Source organism: Lycium barbarum, chromosome 3 (assembly GCF_019175385.1).
Source record: "Lycium barbarum isolate Lr01 chromosome 3, ASM1917538v2, whole genome shotgun sequence".
Classification (NCBI taxonomy): Eukaryota; Viridiplantae; Streptophyta; class Magnoliopsida; order Solanales; family Solanaceae; genus Lycium; species Lycium barbarum.
Genome location: NC_083339.1, coordinates 7,093,191 through 7,116,719, shown reverse-complemented (window position 1 = coordinate 7,116,719; position 23,529 = coordinate 7,093,191). Strand labels below are relative to the sequence as shown.

At 36.6% G+C, this 23,529-nt stretch overlaps 1 protein-coding gene and 1 long non-coding RNA gene across 2 annotated transcripts; one reads left to right on the top strand and one right to left on the bottom strand.

Moving 5' to 3' along the window:
• Positions 1 to 13,232: 13,232 nt before the first annotated feature.
• LOC132633690 (uncharacterized) lies at positions 13,233 to 15,319 on the bottom strand. Its single transcript, XR_009579743.1, has 3 exons — positions 15,149 to 15,319; positions 14,275 to 14,398; positions 13,233 to 13,556 (listed from the first exon to the last, which is right to left on the bottom strand). It is a non-coding gene; the product is annotated as an uncharacterized LOC132633690 (long non-coding RNA).
• Positions 15,320 to 18,331: 3,012 nt separating this feature from the next.
• LOC132630208 (UPF0481 protein At3g47200-like) lies at positions 18,332 to 20,496 on the top strand. The gene is made up of 3 exons (XM_060345792.1): positions 18,332 to 18,822; positions 19,010 to 19,099; positions 19,923 to 20,496. The coding sequence occupies exons 1-3, from the start codon at positions 18,332 to 18,334 to the stop codon at positions 20,494 to 20,496; spliced, it is 1,155 nt and encodes a 384-aa protein (XP_060201775.1).
• The last annotated feature ends 3,033 nt before the right edge of the window (positions 20,497 to 23,529 follow it).

The following is a 23,529-nucleotide window of genomic DNA, read 5'->3' as shown; positions in this document are numbered from 1 at the left end:
CATCTCATTCGGGGTTTAGTCAACGTTTATTTTATGATTAATTATGCATCTAAAGGTATGCTGGGGGCCTTGTCCTAGTAAGTATGTTTTCCAGTCAGACTCATGATAGAGGTTTCATAGACTAGACAAGTCAGTTATGTCGTGTCAGACATTTGGAGTCGTATAGCCATTTTGGCTCACTCATGTTTAAACAAGTATTTTATTAAGTATTATGACTTAACATGTTTTATAAAGGCTCATAATGCATTCACGTTATATTCCGCATATGTTATGTATCATGATGATTCAGCAAGCTATGTGGTTCGCTCGGTCACATGCAGTCGGGCACCGAGTGCCGTGTTACGTCCAGGCCATGGTTCGGGGCGTGACAAAACTTGGTATCAGAGCCTAGGTTCAAGAGTCTTAGGGAGTCTATGAAACCGTGTCCAGTGGGGTCACTTTTATATGTGTGTGCGCGCCACACATATAAACAGTTGACCACCAAGACATTCAGGATTGTCTCATTTCTATCTGCTCTAGATCGTGCCATGAAGCTTAGAGCAATAAGAAACTTCTCTTCCTCTCGAATTACGTACGTTTCGAATGCGCAGGAGATGAACAGAAAATTCAAGGTCCAAGTAAGGATGTTTACCCATAGGGGGTACAATTGTGCAGTACTTACTGGTAACAAATGAGACTTCAAGTGCTATTGAAAGTGGAATATAATGTAAGTTGCCCGAGAAGGGGTATAGTGGAATGAATGGTATGTTGAATGATAATGATGTTCTTGAGAAAGGAGAATGGAATACAACAGGAAAAAGGTAAATCATGGAGGATCTCAAGGGAGTGGTGGTAGACAGCTTTCTACCGGAGGTCATCAGGACCCACTCCATTTGCAGTTAAAGATTGAAAGGAAAAATAAACAGGAAAGTGTAACAGGTACAGTTTGAGTTGGACATATGAGTTAAGTTTATCATTTTTATACTGTTGTCGAAATTGGGAGCCCTGTGTGGCTACGATATGATATGATATATGTATATATGTTGGCCTTGTGAGGCATTGTTGGTATTTCTTGCGTGTAGGTTTTGGGATAGTAAGAAATATAGAGGAAACTCTGCCAAAATTTTCCTAGAAATAGAAGGAGAATGAGATATAAGTTTGTAATATGTCTGGAAAAGCCATGTCAACAGTAATAATAATATTTGACTAAGTTACGAGTACGGCTGACTTTGAGAAATATGATTTGAATTCCTATTCAGATGAACACCTTAAGTGGGTGACAGTTCGGATACATCCGAATGTGTGTTAGAAACCAAGGGATTAAGTTAAGTTCAGAGTAGAGTGATTAGTGGAAGAAGAAATCAGCTAAGCCGTAAAAGAGCAAACTACAGAAGAATAGCCTTTAAGAGTTGTCAAAAAGGGGTTGTCCTAATATTTACAGTGTGAGCAGAGTTAAGTCGTTAAGATGGAGTATGCCAGTTATGAATACAGTAGCAACCCATTCATGTAAGTAAATCTAGTTTTTCCCCATGAGAAATTGCTCAGATGTGAGTCAAAAAAAAATCGTCAGTGTTGTAGAGTACAAAGAAATTGCAGAAGATAAGGAATGTTAATTGCAATCCCATCAAAAGGAGAAGAATTTATAAGTATAAGATGTTAGCCTTGGTCTAAGGGGGAGATGCATAAATCGCTAGTAAGTCCAATGAGATAAATGAAGACCTGAATGGTTAGTATGAGATATGAAGAACCTCAGTTCAGTTAAGTTGGCATAATGAGATAGTCTCCATAAGGAATATGCCTCATCTTAGAGGAAACCCGAAGTGAGTAGAATGATCGTCGAACGAATCGTGTAAAGTTCAATTACTATCGATTAGGCGATCACAGAAAAGCTATAAGATCATGCCGAGTTATGTGTCATAAGGGTAGTGCCATTGCACAAGACTCTAATCTTTAAGGTGCTCGTAAAAGACTTAGCGCACAACCGTACTATGAGTATTTTAGGAAGTATCTCAAAAAAAAAAAAAAACAAGTATGGGAAGTACAACTCATGATTTAGGCAGACAAGAGAACTAAGGTGAAAGAATTTCACTACTTCTCCAAGCTAGGAATTCGACTTTCAGACTCCGAAGTGGGTGGAGTTATTGCCCAGAACATGGCATTCCTGCTTGGTCATTGAAGTTAGAGAGAAGCAGTTTGGTGATTCCTACTTGCTGCAGATGAAAGAGGGGTTTCACGAATAGAAAGCCTTAGCTTTTGAATAGCAGGGAGATAATGGTACCTTGAGATATCGAGGCAGATTATGCGTTCCAGATGTTGACGGGCTCAGAGAACGAATCATGTTAGAAGCTCACAACTCTAGGTATTCCATTTACCCAGGTTCCACTAAGGTGTATCATGATATCAATGGGATTTACTGGTGGAACGATATGAAGAAAGATGTGGCAGATTTTGTAGCTAAGTGCCCGACTTGTCAGCAGGCGAAGGCCGAACACCAGAAGCCTGGTGGCTTGGCTCAGAATGTTGATATTCCTGTCTGGAAATGGGAAATGATCAGTATGGGCTTTGTATCAGGTCTACCTCGTTCACCTAGGAGGCATGATTTAATTTGGGTGATTGTGGACAGACTTACGAAGTCAGCGCACTTCTTGCCAGTTAAGACCACAGATTGAACAAGAAGATTATGCCAAGTCATATGTTAATGAAATTTCCGGATTATATGGGACCCTAGTGTCCATTATTTTAGATTTTGGTGCTCAATTCACAGCGAACTTCTGAAAATCCTTTCAGAAAGGATTGGGTACGGAGGTGAACCTTAGCACAACTTTTCATCCTCAGACAAATGGTCAGACAGATACGCTATTCAGATCTCATGTTATGATATTCATGTTAGTTCAATACTCAGATATTTATGTCAGCTTAGTACTCAGATATCAGTCCAGTACTCACGTATTCATGCCAGCTCAGTATTCAGCTAATCCAGTATTTAGTTAGCTCAGTATTCAGTCAGCCAGTCTTCAGTCAGTTCAATAGACATTCAATTTAATATCTCAGCAGTTTAGTAGTCATGTATTCATTCAGTTCAGTAACCATGTGTCCTTGATTTCAATGGTAATTGGGATGATCATCCGCCTCTTATTGAGTTTACTTACAAAAATAACTACCATGCTAGTATTGGGATAACACTGTTTGAAACCCTTTTGAGCAAAGGTGTAGATCACCAATTGGTTGATTCGAAGTTGGTGAAGCAGAGTTGTTAAGATCAGATTTGGTTTACCAGGTTATGGGGAAAGTTAAGTTAATACAGGAGCGTTTGAAAACGGCTCAGAGTCACCAGAAGTCTTACACAGATGTGAGGCGAAGGGACTTAAAATTTTCAATAGATGATTGGGTGTTCCTTAAAGTCTCACCCATGAAGGGTGTCATGAGATTTGGCAAGAAAGGAAAACTCAGCCCCAGATATATTGGACCTTACAAAATTCTACGAAAGATCGGACTAGTAGCTTATGAACTTGAGTTGCCACAAGATTTGGCCGCTGTACACCCAGTGTTTCATGTATCCATGTTGAGGAAGTGTGTAGGAGACCCATCGTTGGTTGTTCCTGCTAATACTCTAATAGATAAGGATGGCCTCACCTATGAGGAGATCCCCGTAGCCATTCTTGATCGTCAAGTTCACAAGTTGAGAACTAAGGAAGTAGCCTCAGTGAAAGTCCTGTGGAGGAGTTAGAAAGTTAAGGAAGCTACATGGGAAGCCGAGGAGGATATGAAATCCATGTACCATACTTGTTTCAGCCCGCAGAAGAGATTTATGATGAAGCCCAAGATTTTGAGGTATGTAAGCTTTCTTTTCATGTTTTTGGTCGTGTGTGGCCAATTTGTAGTGCTATTATGATGTAGCCCTGTGAGGCAATGATATTATGGGCTGTTGTGACAGGTTGTTAGTGCCATATTACAGGGGAAACTCTGGCGAAATTTTTGTAGAATCCCGAATATTAACATTTGAGGACGAATGTTCCAACAGAGGGGGAGAATGTTACACCTTGGAAATTTTCCCGTTAGCATACCACGAATAGACCCACGAAGGGTATGACGTATACGACATGTTGACAAGTAAGAAGTAATATTTAATGATTCTAAATGAGATTTCAAAGACATTTGAGGTAGGAGACGAAAGTTGTTAAGGAAAGCAAGGTATATGTTGTATGTCGGGAAAGAATTACGAGTATCGAATTAATGATGGCTCAATGACATTTCGGAGAAGAGTTATAATGTCCCTTATGTATTCATGCCTCACATTTCACGTTCGAGTTCAGGTATTCGCTATTCATGTCTCATGTTTGGGCACGGATGTTTTCATGAAACTACGTCATGTCAGATTTCCATGTTCCATGTCATGTTTCTTCACGTTCATATATTCAAGTTATGTCCAGTCATATCCTTAACCAAGACCCATCATTCGAGGACGAATGATCCCAAGGGGGAGATATTGTAACACCTCGTGCATTCGGGTTAAGATTTGTATTATAAGATGGGGGTATAATGAACCCAATTTTAGTAGTGTATAAATGGTGTTTGAAACCCAATCAAGACTTGAGAAGAGTCTTTGGGCAAAACAAAGTTGAAAACCACTCTACGGGGCATGTTTGCAAGTGAGTTTATAGATGGCCTTACTTCCAACGACCATAACCCCATTATTAATTTAGAATTTGGGAAAACGTTCTTGATGAAAGTTGTATCCCTTTGAAATAGCTTTCCAACGGTATATTATGGGCCTCAAACGTACATCTGTGCAAAGAGTTATGCCCATTATACGACAGACTGTCCGAGCAGAAGAATTTTGACGGACCATTTGACGGTCCGTAAAACATTTTGACGGTCCGTAAAATATTTATACGGTCCGTCAAATGGTCACAGAGAATGATATTTCGTTGGTCAGTTTTACGGTTCAATTTTACGGTCCGTAAAACAATTATACGGTCCGTAAAATTGACTCAGACCACCGTAAAATGAGCACAGAATGTCCAAATCACTGGAATGGTTTTACGGTGAGTTATACCGTCCATAAAACCATTATACGGGACGTAAAACACACCGTAAAATGAGCACAGAATGTCCAAATCACTGGAATGGTTTTACGGTGAGTTATACGGTCCGTAAAACCATTATACGGAACGTAAAAATGGGCGTAGAATTGCCCGATGGGTCAGATTTTAAGATGTTAATAAGAGACCCAAACCCATTTTTTTCATTCCCATTTCTCCTACACGACTCAAGGGTTCTGTAGAGCCATCCAAACACTTCATATGCAAGAATCCAAGTGAAACTAAAGATCCACTTCATCAATCCACAAAACTAAGTGTGAGAAACACATCAAATCCATTCAAGTCAAGAAATTCCATGGAAGGTGGAACTAGGGTTTTGTTCAAGTGAAGTATTTCAACTCAAGGATTATTCCTACAATAACCAAGGTAAGTTTTATGATGTTTCATGATGATTAAAGTGTTGATAAGTTCTTGGGAGAATAGTAAATGGGTTTGATAAAGAGAATTATATGAACTATGCTAGGGTTTTTGGATTGTTGACTTGGGATTGTTGTATTCATATGGGTGATGAAGAATGATGTCAATTACATCTAATTGAGATTGTAGAATCAGCTAGAAGTAATAGAATGGGGATTGGGGGAAGAAAACACCATTAATGAAGGTTGTGGAGCTTCATGCCCACCAAGTGTTTGATAAAATGCTTAGATGAACAAAACATGGATATTGTTGCTAATATAGAGTCCCTATGACCTGTATTGCTATAGATTGAAGTAGAAGGGATTGAAGGACATTGTGATACGCTCAAAAGCAGGAAGTTAAGGTATGTATAACTTCCATCCACATGTGGGAATCTCTATGTTCTTCCCCATGATCCGTTTCGTAAAATCCATGAAGTTCAAATCCTAGGGCATTAAACCCAACATATTGGTAGCCCGTAATTATGTATTTATGTGCATGAATTTTGTATCTATATTCGTTATTGCATTCCTAATCTTCCATTACGGTTATTAGGAAATCCTAGCTTAATCCATGAATCATGAATTCTTCCTCATGTGTTCTCATTATGTTTATATGAAACTTTATGATTTCATCCAGCAAGTTACAAGCATGTTTTCAAGACAAGTATATATATATGATTTCGAACTATTGTTATTACTCATGAACGAAAAACAAGTTTTGCAAGACTATGACAAGTTATCTTATGAAACTATACAAGCAAGTTATGATTCATGAAAACCATGTACAAGCAAGTTATGATTCATGAAAACCATGTACAAGCAAGTTATGATTCATGAAAACCATGTACAAGCAAGTTATGATTCATGAAAACCATGTACAAGCAAGTTATGATTCATGAACACTATGTACAAGCAAGTTATGATTCATGATATACCATGGGCAGCAAGTGCCACTATTTTTCATGTTCATATTTTGGGAGTTGCATTAATTACCGAGGAGGGCTTCAGATAGCCTGAAACTACGTAGCCACCGTAGGATGAGGATCGCTCCACCCATGTTCCGGACGATCTCTCATAATGATTGGATCCTTTCATATTTTATCAAATCTCATGTTCCCTGGCAAGGACTGAGTGTTCTGCTGGCGGGACGCAAGAACCAGACCATGGATCGGTTATAAGTTATTGCTCTCCCTACTTATCATGTTTTTACTTATGTTATATACATATGCACTCATGCCCATGTTCATGTCCAGGTTTTCAGTTTCAGTTCTTAACATGTTATTCCATGTCCCATGTTGTTTCTTTCGGTTGCTTTACATACCAGTACATTCAATGTGCTGACGTCCCCTTTTATTGCCCGGGGGCCTGCATTTCACGATGCAGGTACTGATATACAGGACGACACATCTGCCCAGTAGGACAACATTCGTATCAGCTTATTGGTGAGCCCCATCTCATTCGGGGTTTAGTCAACGTTTATTTTATGATTAATTATGTATCTAAAGGTATGCTGGGGGCCTTTTCCCAGTAAGTATGTTTTCCAGTCAGACTCATGATAGAGGTTTCATAGACTAGACAAGTCAGTTATGTCGTGTCAGACATCTGGAGTCGTATAGCCATTTTGGCTCACTCATGTTTAAACAAGTATTTTATTAAGTATTATGACTTAACATGTTTTATAAAGGCTCATCATGCATTCACGTTATATTCCGCATATGTTATGTATCATGATGATTCAGCAAGCCATGTGGTTCGCTCGGTCACATGCAGTCGGGCACCGAGTGCCGTGTTACGTCCAGGCCATGGTTCGGGGCGTGACATTTACACTTTGTAGGTCTGAGTAAAATATTCCAAAGATCACTGCACACTCAAAATAAATAACCCTCTTTTAAGATTTTCCCATCTCATTATGATATCGCTCACACTCTCTATTTTTCCTCATAGACTATTTCCCTATTCGTGAGAAATTTGTTCATGATTTAGATTTTAGAGTTTTGGAAATCTACATTGGTTGGTACTTATTTGTCCATGTTAGTTATAGTATATATCAAGCAACTTATTGTCATGAACTTGCCTTTTGTACATCATCAATTTAAGTAAACTTCAAATATTTACTTATTTAATTGAGGTATCTCTTTAATCTTGATTAACTGATACAAATTTGGTTCTTATGATCTGATAAACAATCAAACGTATTTGCATATTCCTACTCTTTTATGTTTTTCCACCCTAAACCCCAGTTTATGAAATTCAACCAAGAAAAAACATTTCTATATTTAAACGATGATGTTCAACATTTCACTAAATGTTGAACATCAAAATGTCCTTTAAATATTGAACAACGTTTATGCCCTTCATAAGTAAACTATTTATTGGATATTATTGTAACTTTTAAAACATCTACGTAAAAACCCCCTTTGACCACTTCCTACAACTATATAAACTCTAACGGACGGTGCCTTCAGGCTTGGTAAACCACAAATTAAAAACCTAGACTTAAAGAAAGACAGACTACTGCTTCTCCTTTCCCAGATAATGTTAAACCCTCTTTCTACCGTTTGTCAGTGTTGCATTCTCAATTGACACTTTTGTTATTACTTTCTTCTAATATGTAAGTTCAATTACAATTTGTAGAAGTATATTTCATATCAGAAAATCAATTGAGAAACAAAGCCAATGAAGAGCATGAGAACTTTCCACAGACTACAGATATGAAGATTCTATGCGAAAAGATGAGTCAAAATTGGAGTAGCGATAAATGCAAAAAGGTACCAGACTCTTTTCAAGCAACACACCCTTTATAGCGGACGAGATGCAATTAGTTTTGGGTTATTGTTGATTAATCTTGGGGGAATTTTGATCCCCGAGTCTGTGATGTTTTACATCCACTAACTATTGGGCGTTTGTGTCATAGTGAGAAAAAAAAATACACATATTCTACGTATTTTCAGATGGAATATGTCAAAGTAGATATCTATAATTCTATTAGACATAGCTGAATACTAGAAATCTCAGCACTAATGTAACTACCTTGTACATTGTAACCTAAGGTAGATCCCACCCAAGATGTGTTGGTGTTATATTCTAACTTATTTATTGTGATCTTCTTATGTTTGCATGCATGCCTTTTAAGATTTAGACACGTTAAGCCAAACAAATCCAATTATTAAAAATAATAATAAGTAACAAATATTGACACGTGTACAAGATGAACTTCATCTTGTGTTGTTTTTAATACCAATAAGTGAAAAAAAATCAACCATGTATTGTCACTGAGTTATATCTTATTTAAAATTTATGTTAGGAAATAATAAGAAATAAATATTCTCAAAATTAATGTCCTCTTATTTATCTATCAGTATTTTTATATTACTTACAAAAGCAATTTTGAAGTTTCATGCCCTTAAAAATTGAAACTCATCTTTTATAGTAATCCCAAGAAAATATTTTTATAATAAATATAATAACAATAGCCATGAAATTATGTATGCATAACATTTCTGCAGAAAAAAAATCTGATTAAATTAAAAATAAATATAAATTCATTCATCTCAAGCTGAGGATATGTTTGTCCTATGGAAAGTCAATTTGCTTAATGAAGTGACAATGGTTGTATATAATATATTTAGTAAATGTATTTAAGTAATTGTCTAATGTATTGGCTATTATTTATAGCACTTGGTAGAAGAGGAGTAGGGATTATGATACATCGTGTGAGGTATAATAGAAATATGGATCAATAACAATTGTTGATGCGACCATCAAGTTAGAGAGTTTTTCAATCCAACTGAAGGAGGGGAACATTCAAATGGTTACTGTATCAGTTTTTCATGAGGTTTGAGCTATTCAAATAATCGGATCATTGAGAATATTCATAGCACTATAATCAGAAATAGATACATAACTGAGGGGAAAAAATTATATTAAATCCAACACTAAGTATTCATGATGTGTTGTTTAACAAATCAAAACCAGAATACATTATTGATCAAAACCGACCCCCCGCTATAAGCTATAACACTATTTATTTAATGTGTTTTAAAATTATGTATCGTGATTAAATTTATTATCTTTAGATAAAGTTTTCAATTACAATAATTCTAGGGGCTACACATGCACGTGAAATAGAGATTAGAACTATAGTTCTAGAACCTTTAAACTTCTTTCCAATATGAATTCGTATCAAATTCTAAAACTAATCAAATCTACCTTTCGTTGAAGTTGTAAAGTCGTACCAATTTCATGTAGATAATGGAGTAACACTTTGATCAGCCTCCTACCCCTATATAAAGTGGGAAATTAAAGTGCATTCCTATTTTCACTTGGACCATTTTATTTGGGCTTGAATTGCTTCCACGTGGTCCTAGACGTTTTTTAGGTGGTGTTGTGCTTTAGTTCTTCCAGAAAATATTTTTGGGGGTGATACATTTTATATGATAAAATATTATAATTAAATAAATGCAAATAAATATTCAAGTGCGACTCTTGGATATGAAAAAAATTGATAGGGGGCGCTTCCCCCCTTAAAATGAGACATGCGGGACGTAATTTGATTATATTAATTGAGGCTCCAAAATAAATGTTGTAGACCGAGTAGGAAAAAAAAACAATGACTCGTTCATTTGCTTCAGAGAAGAGCCAACTGAAAGGCTTATTCTATTCTATCCTTGAAGTGTAATTCCCCCTTCTTTTTTTTTCTAAATATGTCACACATGAATGCCCTCATGGTGTCACGCCCCAATACCCACCCTAGACGTGACCGGCATCCGACATCATGAACAATATCGGAAGAACCTAAACAACACAATAATAATAGTTGAACCCGCCAGGTTCAACATTCGCCTCCAACAATTTATAAATTAAATGTAACATATCATGAATCAAGAATTAAATCAGCGGAAGTCTTTAATATCATAAAAGTTAATCAAAACGTGACAAACGCCCAAGAGTTAACAAAACTCAACAACTGCCCACAAGAATGTATACTATGGAGCTTCTAGGATAAGAGGTAATAGTTTGACTCATCGGGACGCAGCCCAAAACTAATAATAAATGAACAAAATAAAAGGGTGTCCCACAAATGAACGTGTGGGCTCACCAAATCAGCAGCAACATCAAGTCCTTTCTAAGCGCTTGAAGTACCAAGAACCTGCTCTCCTTCGTTACCTAACATACCATCAAAAACAACAATGGTATGCCTGAGTACTTCGTACTCAGTGAGTGTCTCGGGGACAATAAGTAATATAAAAATAAAATATAATAATACATAAAGAAATCAGTTCTGAAAAGATAGTATAAAACTGTCATTCCACTTTGTGATTCTTAATATCACTTATTGCACAGTTTATAAAGCCATTCCAAAATCCCAGTTTCGATTATACTTTAAATCGATCAGGCATAGTAACCAGTTCCATAATAAAGATGTATATCACAATCGCCCATATAGACCCAACTCCTTATCAACAACACTACGTAATACACCGGAATATGAATTCACGGTGGCTACTCTTCCTCCTGAATAGCAAGGCACACTGCGCAATACACCGGAATATGGATTCACGGTGGCTACTCTTCCTCCCGAATAGCAAGTCAATTAATGCACCTCAGCTAGCGAACCCGGAAGTGGCCACTCTTCCTCCCGAATGGCAAGGCAAACACAACAACAAAATCCATGGCATAGAAGCCAATTCACAATTTGTCTCAAAGTAGTCACACCATTAATAACCTTAAAGTTCATTATGCATGTCGAAAGGATAAGTCATTTCAATCAATAATTGAAAAACGTACAACTTCTTTACAAAGATTTTCGTGTCCCAATTCACCAATGAGAATGTCATTACCAACAATTAACTAACATTACTAAACATCTCTTATAGAGGAAAACATTATTAATATCTTATACATATATAGGGTTTGCTACAAACTAGGTTTAATGTGGGTTTGTCCCCTCACACACATTAACCGCCATTTAGACATGAATTAGAGTTCAAGGAACATGAAAAGATTGCTTTTCCTTCCATTCATTAAAGGATCTTGAATAAAATTTATACTTCCAAATCCAAGAACAATAACTTATCAACAACATCCACAACAATATCAACAATTATTTTATATCAATATCCAACTAATAATATCCATTTAATCATACCAAAACAGCCCCCAAGTCATTTGGTATCCAAATGTTATAACCGAACTTTCAATGCTATTTTCTCTATTCTAACTCATCAAATCTATCAATGATAAGGATAAAAACATCATTAAAATCTTAGACATACCTTATAGGAACAACCACCACGAAAACAACCTCCCCCAAGTTCAATTTTTAGCTTAGAACAATGGTAACAACTTGTTCTACACTTTATCCTTCACGAGCCTCGGGATTCGGGGCCTCGAACTTGATTGATTCACCACTTTCTCTCTCTAACTCTCCTCTCTCTCTCTCTCTCTATAAAAATCTGAAGGTTTGGTAGGGGAAATGTGGCTGCTAGGGCTGAACATTTCCCTTAAATACCAAGGAAAATGGGCCTGACCCGGTTTTGAATTGGGTTGGGCCAACAGCTTGACCTTTCTGTCTTAAAACACCCATATCTCCTCATCTCGATGTCACATGGAGGCCCACGACCTATGGTTGAAAAGGTATTTCAATTATCTACAACTTTCATTAGGAAGTTTTTCCAAATTCCCAAAGAATAATGGGGTTATGGCCCCCCAAAGTCAGATCACCCGAAAACGTACTGTTTTCACCTGTGTTACGCCCCAAGGGACGGTCCGTAACACGTGTTACGGCCCGTAACTTGGAGTGTAACACAGGCCAAATTTCCAGTGAGGTTCTGCAAGTTTTGGGGACGTTACGGCTCCAAGTTACGGCCCGTAACGCATGTTATGGCCCGTAACGTGGAGCGTAACGCAGGCAAATTTTCCAGTGCAGAAAGGCTTCAGTAAAACGGGCATAACTCTTTGCACAGATGTCCGTTTGACCCCTATAATATACCGTTGGAAAGCTATTTCAAATCCCTACAACCTTCATTGAGGAGGTTTTTCCAAATTCTCAACACATTTTCACGAAAATCGTCCAGAATACAGACCTACCAAAACTAAGGCGAATTTAAGAGCCCTCAAGAACTTCACTAGTTGGTTTGACTTCAAAACGACCATCCTCCACCCGAATTCATCAAGAATGGATTCATATAGATAAAATATAATCTTAACACTTGATATTTACATATTCACACCTAGTTCAAATTTATGGGTTGTTACACATGGGCTGTTTCAGATGACTCTAAATGTGGCCTACAGGGCCGTCTCAACAAAATTAGGGGCCTAAAGCTAAACTTCGGAGAGAGGCACTAAAATACATCAACAAGCAAATTTTGATCTCTTGTAACTTGTAAGCAGTAGTAATTTTGCAGCCGTTTGAGAATTCAGAATATTGAGAACAAGAATTGTAGCACCCCCCTTTGGGAGGACACCATTACGAAACAAAAGTCAATTTTACACTTACACCGTTTAGAAGGAACTTATGCCAAAATATATTCACAAATATATTTAATAGCGGAAAAAGGCCCATGCGGAAATATTTGAAAGTACGACATTTTTTTTTATTGCGCTCTCCGAAAAATTTCTTAGATGAAATACAATAACAGAGTGTCATTTTAAAACGGTAATTCCCTTCTCAAATAGTCAACACATTTAAGAAACTTTGTTTTGAAATTTTATTTTCAAATCAACACCATTGCGGGTGGTCCATAAGATACACAAAACTCAAACTAGTGATTTTCACAAAACTATTATCATCCTTTGTACATAATTACAAGACAAAATATAAACCCAGTACATGGCATGACTTGGGTTAAAATCACACCCTAAAATAGCAAAACTAGTCACCAAGTTTAAGTTACAAGCACATGGTCTTGTTTTCCACAAGCCTTCAAAATTTCATACATAAGTGTCACACATGTATCATGTACAAGTCCCCAAAAGTTTACAAAAACTAAATGCATATGCACATGTGATCTTCACTAAGGCTCCCAAAAGTATACTCCAAGTGGCCATCTTCATATCTCATCTCGCACATTACCTACGATAGAAAACAACTATCACTAAGCATAAAGCTTAGTGGTGTATAAACTTTGGGCTTGGAGCCATTAAATTCTCCAATTCCCCTGTTCGCCGTAAGTGACTCAATAAGGTAACAATAAGCCCAAGTGCACAAGTATGTCAAAGTATAGAATACAAACCTTGGAGAGTTTCAAAATATCATTACTAATATACTAAGGCTCAAGTATCAAGAAAGCTTATAATTCAATTCAAGAGAATTTGTCAAATAACCAATTTCGCCCAATATGTACGTCATGCCATCACACTACGCACAATCAATATCAAGACGGGCCGAAGCTCCGAAATCAAGAAGGACCGAAGCCCATATCAAGAAGGGTTGTCACCCAATATCAAGAGAATCAAGAACCATGTTGAAAGTGGCTTTCCACTCGTACTCGAAAATGGACGAAAATCCATCGTCAAGACGAAATGTAAATCCAAAGTCAAGATGGGCAAGATCCGAATCGAGGGGCATGCCAATATCGATGACTAGTCACCATAACAAGAAGGACAAAGTCTCAACAAGAATGCAAAATGATCAAGCAATTCGTGCAAGTGGGCGATTTAGCAAAAGTCTTGCAATACTTGAGACAATAACCATACAATAATATAAGATGAAGAGTAAAGAAATAACTCATCAAGATACTTCAAAATTCCAGAAAAATAAAGATATTTTAAGTTCAAGTTTATACACAAACCTTGGCGTTTTACCACACAACAAGTTCTACCACAACTCGAGGAGTTCAAATCATCTACGCCATAGACCAATCAAAGTCCACTTCGTCAAATAGTTCCTCTTAGCTTGTACAAGAGCATATATACCTTAAATACACAATACAATATCTACTTAAGTTCAAAAGTCCCATCATATCACAACTAAACACGAAATCAACGAAAATCAGCCCAAACTATCAAAACAGAAATTCTGGACAGGGCTACTGTCTTGTATTGTTGCTCAGTTTCGAAGGGGTAATGGAAAAACTGGACTTTGTGTCCTCAATGAAAGTTGTAGATATATGTCTTAGGGTCTCATAGAAATTTGAATCACCCCTACAGCAATTTTGTACAAAACGATATGCCCAAAATACTAACAGCAGTCCATGTAGGATGTTCAAAACAGAAATCTGGATAGCACCTCCCCCTGGACTTCATCACCCCTTTTCGAGTATCTAAAGGCAAAACTGGGTTTTACGGCCTGAATGAAAGTTTTAGGTCTATGAAATAGATTTCCAGAACATCTTGAAGCACTCAAAATGGAGTTGTATACAAGGAGTTATGCTAAAAACACTAACAGCAGTCCCAATCCAAAAAACGGGTTTGTATACAATATCTTCATACACTTTATTCCCTCAAATTCAAGAACAACAACTTATCAACAACATCAATAACAATATCAACAATTATTATACATCATAACTCCATTAATTCCACCCATTTAAATCCAACAAAACAGCCCCCAATCCATAAATTGCAATAAGGCAACAAATGGGTTTATAATGTTATTTTCTCTGTTCTAATCCGTTAAAACTCCAAATAAACACTTTAATAACATAAAATAAATCTTATACATACCTTAGAAGTAGCTCAACCACGAAAATATCCTTCCCCAAGGTCAATATTCAGCTCAAAATGACGATGACAACTCGTACTACACTTTTCTCTTCACGAGCTTTGGGATTCGGAGCTCCGATTTTGGTCAAAAATGACTTTTCTTAGCCTAGGAAGTTCTCTCTCTTTCTCTAAAATGTTCTGGATATTTCTTGGTCTGGAAATGAAGAAGGGAGGCTGAAAATATCCCTTAAATGTCAAGGAAATGGGCCTGACCCGACTTGGAATCGGGTTGGGCCAAATTTTGTTGTCCAGCTTGACCTTTCTGCATTAAAATGTCCATAACTCTTTATCTAGATGTCATCTATAAGCCCATAATATATGGTTGGAAAGGTACTTCAATTATCTACAACTTTCATTTTATGAGTTTTCCCAAATTCCCAAATTCGGATGGGATTACGACCTCCCGAAGTCAGATCACCCGAAACATAACTAAAAAAATATTATTATTTTTTCTTCTAAAAATAATTTGAGGTGTTACTTTCAAAAAAAGAAAATTTTGGGGTGTTACAAGAATAGTAAAACGGAGAATGAAAAAGGTAAATGTAGAATAATAATGAGGGTCCATTTTAATTGTTAAGATATAAATGAGGCAATAAAGTAGGTACCCAGTTACCTACATAAGGAAACAATTTCCTAAAAAACATTTCATTCTCTAATTATTACAATGATCCCCACAGTAAAAAAAAAAAAAATATTGTATTTTCTCCTCAAAAACTTCTCTTCAAATTTAACAAAACAAATTTATTTTTAATAATACATAGTATAATACATCTAAAAGTGTTGGCCCTCAAAAAATTGGAACCTCAAGCCATTGCTTGAGTGGCTTCATAGTCTAGCCGGCACTGGTGGCCTATGCCATATTTTATTTTTATTTTAGAACCACATGGAAATTATAGAAAAATAATAAAATATATAAATACATTAATTACCTTGTTAACCTTATATATTATTTATCAAAAAATGTAGAATATATATATATATAATAAACATAAAATAGTAAATATATATATTAAAGATGTAGCTATATAGTTATTATTGGCAAAGTTACTACTTTAAAGTTAAAAGAGTTAGTTGCCTGAATGGCCACTCAATTAATAGTAATTGATCATCAAAGTCACCTATTTTTAGTTTTTCAAAATTCATCTAACTTTATCTAATTAGTTTTTGTGGTCATCGTAGTCGGAAATACTTTTTTTATATTTATTTAATGACGTGTCAACTGTAAATTTTAAAAAATATATTAAAAAAAATTAAAATCAGTGTTTAAATTTATTTAGGACCCAACCCACCTTAAACCCGACCCAATCCCTAACCCGACCCGCAAAAACAGTTTGGGTGTCGATTTAGAGTTTATGCAAGTCATGTAAGTAGTATCGTCAAATTAATAATCTTCGAATCTAAAGTATAAATTTTAAATGTATTCAACAATTTTTATATGACACTTCAATGGATTGTAAGGAAGTATTTTATTAATTTTAGAGCTGATCCAATTTGGAAAGAGCTGGATGGGGTCGGGTATTGGTTTCTAACTAAACCCGAGTATTGATATTAACTTTTTAAATATTTTTTATAACACTTACAGCTATCACGTCATTAAATCGTTATCGAAAATTATATTTTTGGTTAAAATGACTATGAAAGCTAATTAGACAAAGTTAAATAACTTTTAAAACACAAAAGAAAAATAAATGTCTTTGATAACAAATTACGTGATTATTGAGACAAGGAACAAAAAGAGAGTCACTCCTTTGCTTCAGAGAAGAGCCAACTGAAAAGACGTACTCTATTCTTTCCTTGAAATTTTTAGAGTGTGATTCTCTGCTCTTTTCCAAAAATGTGTCTCACGCAAGTATCCTTGTGGGCTTTTTTAGACTTACTCGATTCTTTCCTTGAAATTTTTAGAGTGTGATTCCTTGCTCTTTTCTAAAAATGTGTCACACGCAAGTGCCCTCGTGGGTTTTTTTAGACTTACTCTATTCTTTCCTTGAAATTTTTAGAGTGTGATTCCCTGCTCTTTTCTAAAAATGTGTCACGCGCAAATGCCCTCGTGGGATTTTTCAAGCGACTCTATAATGTGGCTATGCCATATTTTATTGGGAAAGAAACACTACTCCTAAAATATAAAATAATTATTCTCCTCATGCCCTTCCTAAATTAACTCCCTTCTTACCCAACCAGCCAAAACTATTTACCCGACGTACCCCTTTGCCCAAACTCCTTCCTTAGTGATATCATCGCAGTATATTTATGTATCATGATGGTATCATGGAGGACTAAGAGAAGGATTGAAGTAGTCCTTCAAGATACCATCTCAGTATATTTATATATCACAATGGTACCACAGTCTCGAGGAGTGTTTCATTGAAGGACTCAAGCGGTCCTCCATGATACCACCACAGTATATGTATATAAGGTGATGGTATCATAGAGGTTTTTTTTTTCAAGAAAAGTGTGTCTTTTTGAATAAATGAACATGATCATCCATAATACCATCTCTATATATTTATATACCATGATGATATCATGGAGGACTAAGAGAAGGACTAAAGCTGTCTTCCAAGATATTATCTCAGTATATTTATATACCATGTTGGTATCATAAATTTAGGGGGCATCTTGGGTAAATAGTTTTAGTTTTTTCTGGGAGTACGAAGTAATGGGCATATGAACTGATAATTATTTTGATTTGAGGGGGCACACACGTTCTTTTCCCTATTTTATTTCTATTAAAGAAACACATGGCAATATATTAAGTATAGGAAAATACTAAAAAATATATAACTACCTTGTTAACTATTCAATAACGAAACTCCCTTTGTCCCAATTTATATGGCACACTTTTCTTTTTATATTGTCTCAAAAGAATGTCACATTTCTACATTTAAAAATAATTTGACTTTATGAGATTATTTGCAGTCACACAAATAAACTTATTGGCAATGTCAGTATTATTGTACGTACTTGAGTTGATCTCAATTCATTCCTTAAAATGTTTAAATTGACCTCAAAGCTATCCTTGGATATGAGAATTTATTCCCTCTTGTTTTCCTTATATATTTGGAGTAATGGATTTGGATTTCCAAAGAGTTAAAATATATAGCTCCCAAACCCAAACTTGAGCATTCTCTAGCTAGCAGACCAGATATGGAAATTAACGTTGTCAACATCGATGAGGTTGTCCTCCAAGATTTGTGCACGCCGAGATCCTCCTCGGGTGGATGGAAAATTCGTAAAGTTCCACAATGTTTACGAGATGAGAACAAGGACCATCTTTACGATCCAAAGATTGTTTCTTTTGGGCCTTATCATCATGGAAACCCAAAGTTTCAAATTACGGAAGAATACAAATATAAAGTGATGCAACACTTGATTCCAGGGCACAATGACGTGGTTAATAATTACAATAGTTTTCTTGTTAGCATCAAGGAAATCAGAGACTGTTACGTTGAAGGTTCTACGGACCGTTATAGTGATGCTGAGTTAGCTCGAATGATGCTCCTCGATGCGTGTTTACTTTTGAGCTATATGCTGGATTTCACATTAGCTTTTGGTGCACTTGACAGAGTAACAATACTTGCAATTGTAAATGATATACTATTACTCGAGAACCAAATTCCACTCTGGATTCTCAAAAGGTTGGCCACCTCGATATATGGTGATGGTAATATTATTGTAAAAGGTAAAAATTACTCCTGGAAGAAATTGCTTTACGAGTTCTGCCAGCTCATGGTGTTCGGGGGGGGGGGGGGGGGGGGATATTGATGAGGCAATTGAAATAAAGAGTAGTGATGAGTATTGTCTTCATCTTCTTCAACTTTTTAGGGAAGTATATGTGCCTGGTTACAATTCTGGACGACCTAATTCATTAGCAACAGACCAATTCCCGTCAACCTGCTTCCAAATGTATTTCCGGTATGTATTCATTTTTTGGCAGAACCTCTGTCCCAATAAATTGAAGGGGAGCCGTGACGTAACTGGTCAAATTGCTGTCATGTGATTAGGAGGTTACGGATTCGAGCTGTAGAAACCGGCTCTTGCAGAAATGCAGGGTAAGGCTGCAAACAATATACCCTTGTGGTCCGACCCTTCCCCAGACCCCACGCATAATGGGAGCTTAGTGCACCGGGCTACCCTTTACCCGTGTCCCAATATAATTTTGGATTTCAAGAGTCAAATTTCATAATTTTTTATTATGAATTTGGACATAAAATCTTTAAATTTTTTGAAGTACATACGTCAAAAGTACTATATAAGTCATAATACTTAAAAATTTAAAGGCATATGAAACAGTCGTGGTCAAAGAAAACTCCCTTGACTCTCGAAACTAAACGCCGCCACAAAAATTATGACGTAGTTGTATTTATTAGAGGATGATTTCAGAGATCTTTTTGAGGTTTGGTTTTATTATACTAATCTTTTTTGTGATTTATGATATTAGGCTTAACTAAATCCCAATGTCTGTGATTAAATCGTGCTTTCAGTATTGTTGTGATATATATGGAGGAAAAACTAACCTACGTGATTATTTTTGAAAAGTAAATCAAGAGACATAAGCTAAATATTGTAAATCAAAAGGGAAGTTTGTGTTACTAAATTAAACTTGACGAGAGATCTCTAAAATTATCATTACATATTACAATATGTTTGTCTCGTTTTAACAAATCACAATATTAGATCCTTAATATTCTTTAGCATGACGTATTTCCATCTTTTTATTATCACATACATCTTTCAGATGCGCCAGAGTTTCCAAAAATCAAAGAGAAGTTGATGGTATCAACTCGTTTCGGTCGGTTAGAGACCTCAAATCAAAAGGCATTTTGTGTAAGCCAAGTAGCCTAAAAACTCTCACAGGAATCAAATTCAAATCTCACTACTTGTTTGCGCAGCTCGAGCTTCCACCTTTACGTATCGATATCATCTCCATGGTAACGTATGCGAACATGATAGCTTATGAGATGAGCATTGACACATCGGCAATGGCAATTGACTTTCAGATAACAAATTATGTCAACTTTATGAAATCGCTCGTAATAAGCGCTGAGGATGTCAAAGAATTACGAGAGCAAGGAATACTCTTCAATGGTTTAGGAACAGATAAGGAAGTCGTCAAAGTGTTGCAAGAGATTCCCGCTGGTCCTTTAATTTCCTTTGGTAGCTTTTTGGATGTCAAACGGGAAATTCAACATCATACTAGCAGCAAAAAGGGAATATTTTTGGCAGAGTTGTTTTCGACTCATTTTAGTAGTCCATGGTCAATTATGGCTTTGCTTGTAGTAATTGTACTACTTGGCTTAACTCTTGTCTAAACCTATTTCACTATCTATCCTAGGAAGTAATGTATTTATGTAGCCACTATTCTATATGTACTTTGGTATTTGGAATTAATAAGCTCTATAGTTTTGCCTTTTTTCGTTGTTTGTATTATTTGTTTTAAATGGCTCTTGTAGCTCGTGCTTTTGTTCAACGATTATGGTGATCAATAAAGTTGCATACTATTTATCAATTTGAATCTTATTTTGGTCATATGGAACACCCACGTATGGGGGAAATGAAAGACGAAATTGTTGGGAATAAACCCGTCACAGAAATAATATTCACGGTATTTACAGCGGAATAGTAATGTAGCATCGTGATTGAAAGTACAAGAGGGGGGCAGGGGGGGGGGGGGGGTAAATTGTAACTTTTTCGTTCAGATAGTCGACTGACTGAGAACACTAGTCGACTATATCGTAATGCAGTAATAAAAATGCAGAAATAAAATTGACACAGGTATTTTATATTGGTTCAGATTCAATGTGAATCCTAGTCCAATCCCCTTGAGTTGCAAGGGTGCTCTCTGCAGCTCTTTGTAAATGTTTTGGTACAATGGTTTGTTTGAATGGAGCTCTTACGTCTACACTCAAACACTCGAATTCTTTTTGATACAATGCCTCACAAACTATTCTATATATCTCCTTTCTTTTTTGTTTACACTATATCACTCAAGAATACAATGTTTGTGAAAAGTAAAGCAGAGAACTTGAGAGTATGAGACGACTGTATATTTTTCTTTGTCACTGGAGCCTCGACTAAATAGTCTTCACATGTTTAGCCGTTACGCTCTATTTTTGCAGAGATATCAACCCAAGAGATATGATCCTTGAAAATTAAGAATATTTGAGGATCCTAATTTCCAAGAATAAAGCAAGAGCTTATTAAGACTTGTAATGATCCTTTCCTTTTATGGTATCAGCCTGGTTGGCAGATGCTTCTTTCCTTGTACGTTGTTGATGAGAAATAAAGGTTGTACAGCTGCTTTCCTTGTGCGCCATTTGCCTTGTTGGAGTGGTACTTGTTTCCTTGTATAGCAGGTCTGATTTAATGCTTGGCTCACCATGATTGTGCTGATTTAAATGCTTGAGTAAAACTGATTTTGTTCCAAAAATACGCAGTAGCCTATCTTGAATTCCTTTCTTTATGCAACCGACTTGGGCTTGCCCTTCTATTCAGCCGACTGAACTCCTGCTGTTCGTTAGGCTTATTTTTTCGATCCATTTGATTTAACCTTTGAGTATTGGTACCTACACAACAATTTGTCATCATTAAAATCATAACACTAACAATCTCCCCCTTTTTTATGATGACAAAAAAATAATTACTCAAAGTGAGTGTAAGTGTAGTCAACTTCCCTGTTTAACTAGTTGATTTTAAACTTGAATAATGCCCCCCCCCCCCCCCCCCCCCCTGAATATTAGAGTAGAAGACTTCTCCCTCTGAGTAGTTGCTAATCCCGAGACTTCTCCCCCTGAATAGTTAACTGGTTCAAACTGAACTCTTTCTCCCCCTATGGCATCAATCAAAAAGAAAGACACACAGCAAAGGCCATAATAACAGTATAACAAAAATTACAAACTATAGGTGAAGCGATAAGGGGTTAGATCATAAGGCTGAACGATCATCCACAAGTTGTAGTCTACGGATAGTTAAGAAAAAATAACATAGTCAAGATGGGCCAATGCCTAAAACCAAAAAGATTGTCTTAATAAAACAGGACAAAACATCATTAATCCTGCTCCCCATCAGATTGTTGTTGCTCCTGCTGCTGTTGAGCAAAGGGCCGAAGAAAGTACGCTAAGGTATTAACCATAGCTTCCTTCATGGCATCCAGAGTTGCAGTGAACTTAGCAAGAAGACCATCAACACTACCTTGTAGTTTGGTAGCCACCTTACCTGCTTCCCTTAAACCGCCATCAATCTTAAGACGCAGTCGAGCAATATCAGCACCAGTTTCTTTAGAGATATACCTGACTTTTTCATATGAAAATGAGTGGACACAAGGAGATCTTTGAGAGAGTCAATTTTGTCATCAAGGATTGAGAACTTAGCAAGAATATCAGAGGGATGATCAGATGGGTGATTGGAGGAGGAAGGTTTGGATGATTGGAAGACAGGTGGACAGGGTTGGTCAGGTTCCTTATCTACATCCTTTTTGAGAACCCATACATCATCCATACATACATATCCCATACTAAAAAATGCTCTAGAGTCATAACATTGTTTAATAAAAATAGGGGTGGTCATCAAGATTAACATGATGGGCTTCCATAATGCGAGTAATGAGTATACCATAGGGCAAGTTGGTAGGATCAGAAGCAGAGTCTAACATATGGTTCATGACTAGGGAGGAAATGTGGACTTTACGCTTCTTAACCAGACAATAAGTAAGAAGAGTATCATGCTGAGTGAGGGTCGACAAAGAGCCTACACGAGGTAGTATAGTAGTAGCAATAATGTGAGCAATCACACAGGTCTCAAAAGACTAGTGTTTGGGGCCTAAGTGAGGGGGAAGGGAACCAGTTGAGTCAAGAGAAATGGACCGTTTAGCCTCTTCATAAGTGACCTCAAAGTCAGATGGCCAGGAGTTACGAGACAAGGCAGAAAAACCAGAGCTTTCGATATTAAACATTTCATCAAAACCAGAGTTATCAAACAGAATATGAGTACCAAAAACAAGGGTTTCAAGATCATCTTTCGTAGCTCTAAGATTAGCATAAAACATGCGAATATGATGTTCATAAACACGAGTAGGTGCGTATGAGAAAAGATTTACCCAACCTTGAAAGTAAAAAACTGCTGGATATTACAATGTAGTGACGAGATTACATCAAAATCCACTATTCGACCATGAGCAAAAGATTTACCTTTAAGGGAGTGGAATAGATTAGAGTTTGGGGTGGACCAGAAATGGCGACGGTCAAGAAAGGCATTTTCATAGTCGAACTTAAATTTCTTGGAAGACTCACCACACGCTTCAGTTGCATAGTCACTGTTGACACCCGATTTTGTCCCGCCTCTCCTCC

What these genes read in the sequence shown, in the direction of transcription:
- LOC132630208 (XM_060345792.1), top strand. Translation starts at nt 18,332, where the DNA reads ATGGAAATTAACGTTGTCAACATCGATGAGGTTGTCCTCCAAGATTTG. An exon ending in CCACTCTGGATTCTCAAAAG is followed by an intron (nt 18,823 to 19,009) that starts GTTGGCCACCTC and finishes TCAACTTTTTAG; the next exon opens with GGAAGTATATGTGCCTGGTT. An exon ending in TGCTTCCAAATGTATTTCCG is followed by an intron (nt 19,100 to 19,922) that starts GTATGTATTCAT and finishes TACATCTTTCAG; the next exon opens with ATGCGCCAGAGTTTCCAAAA.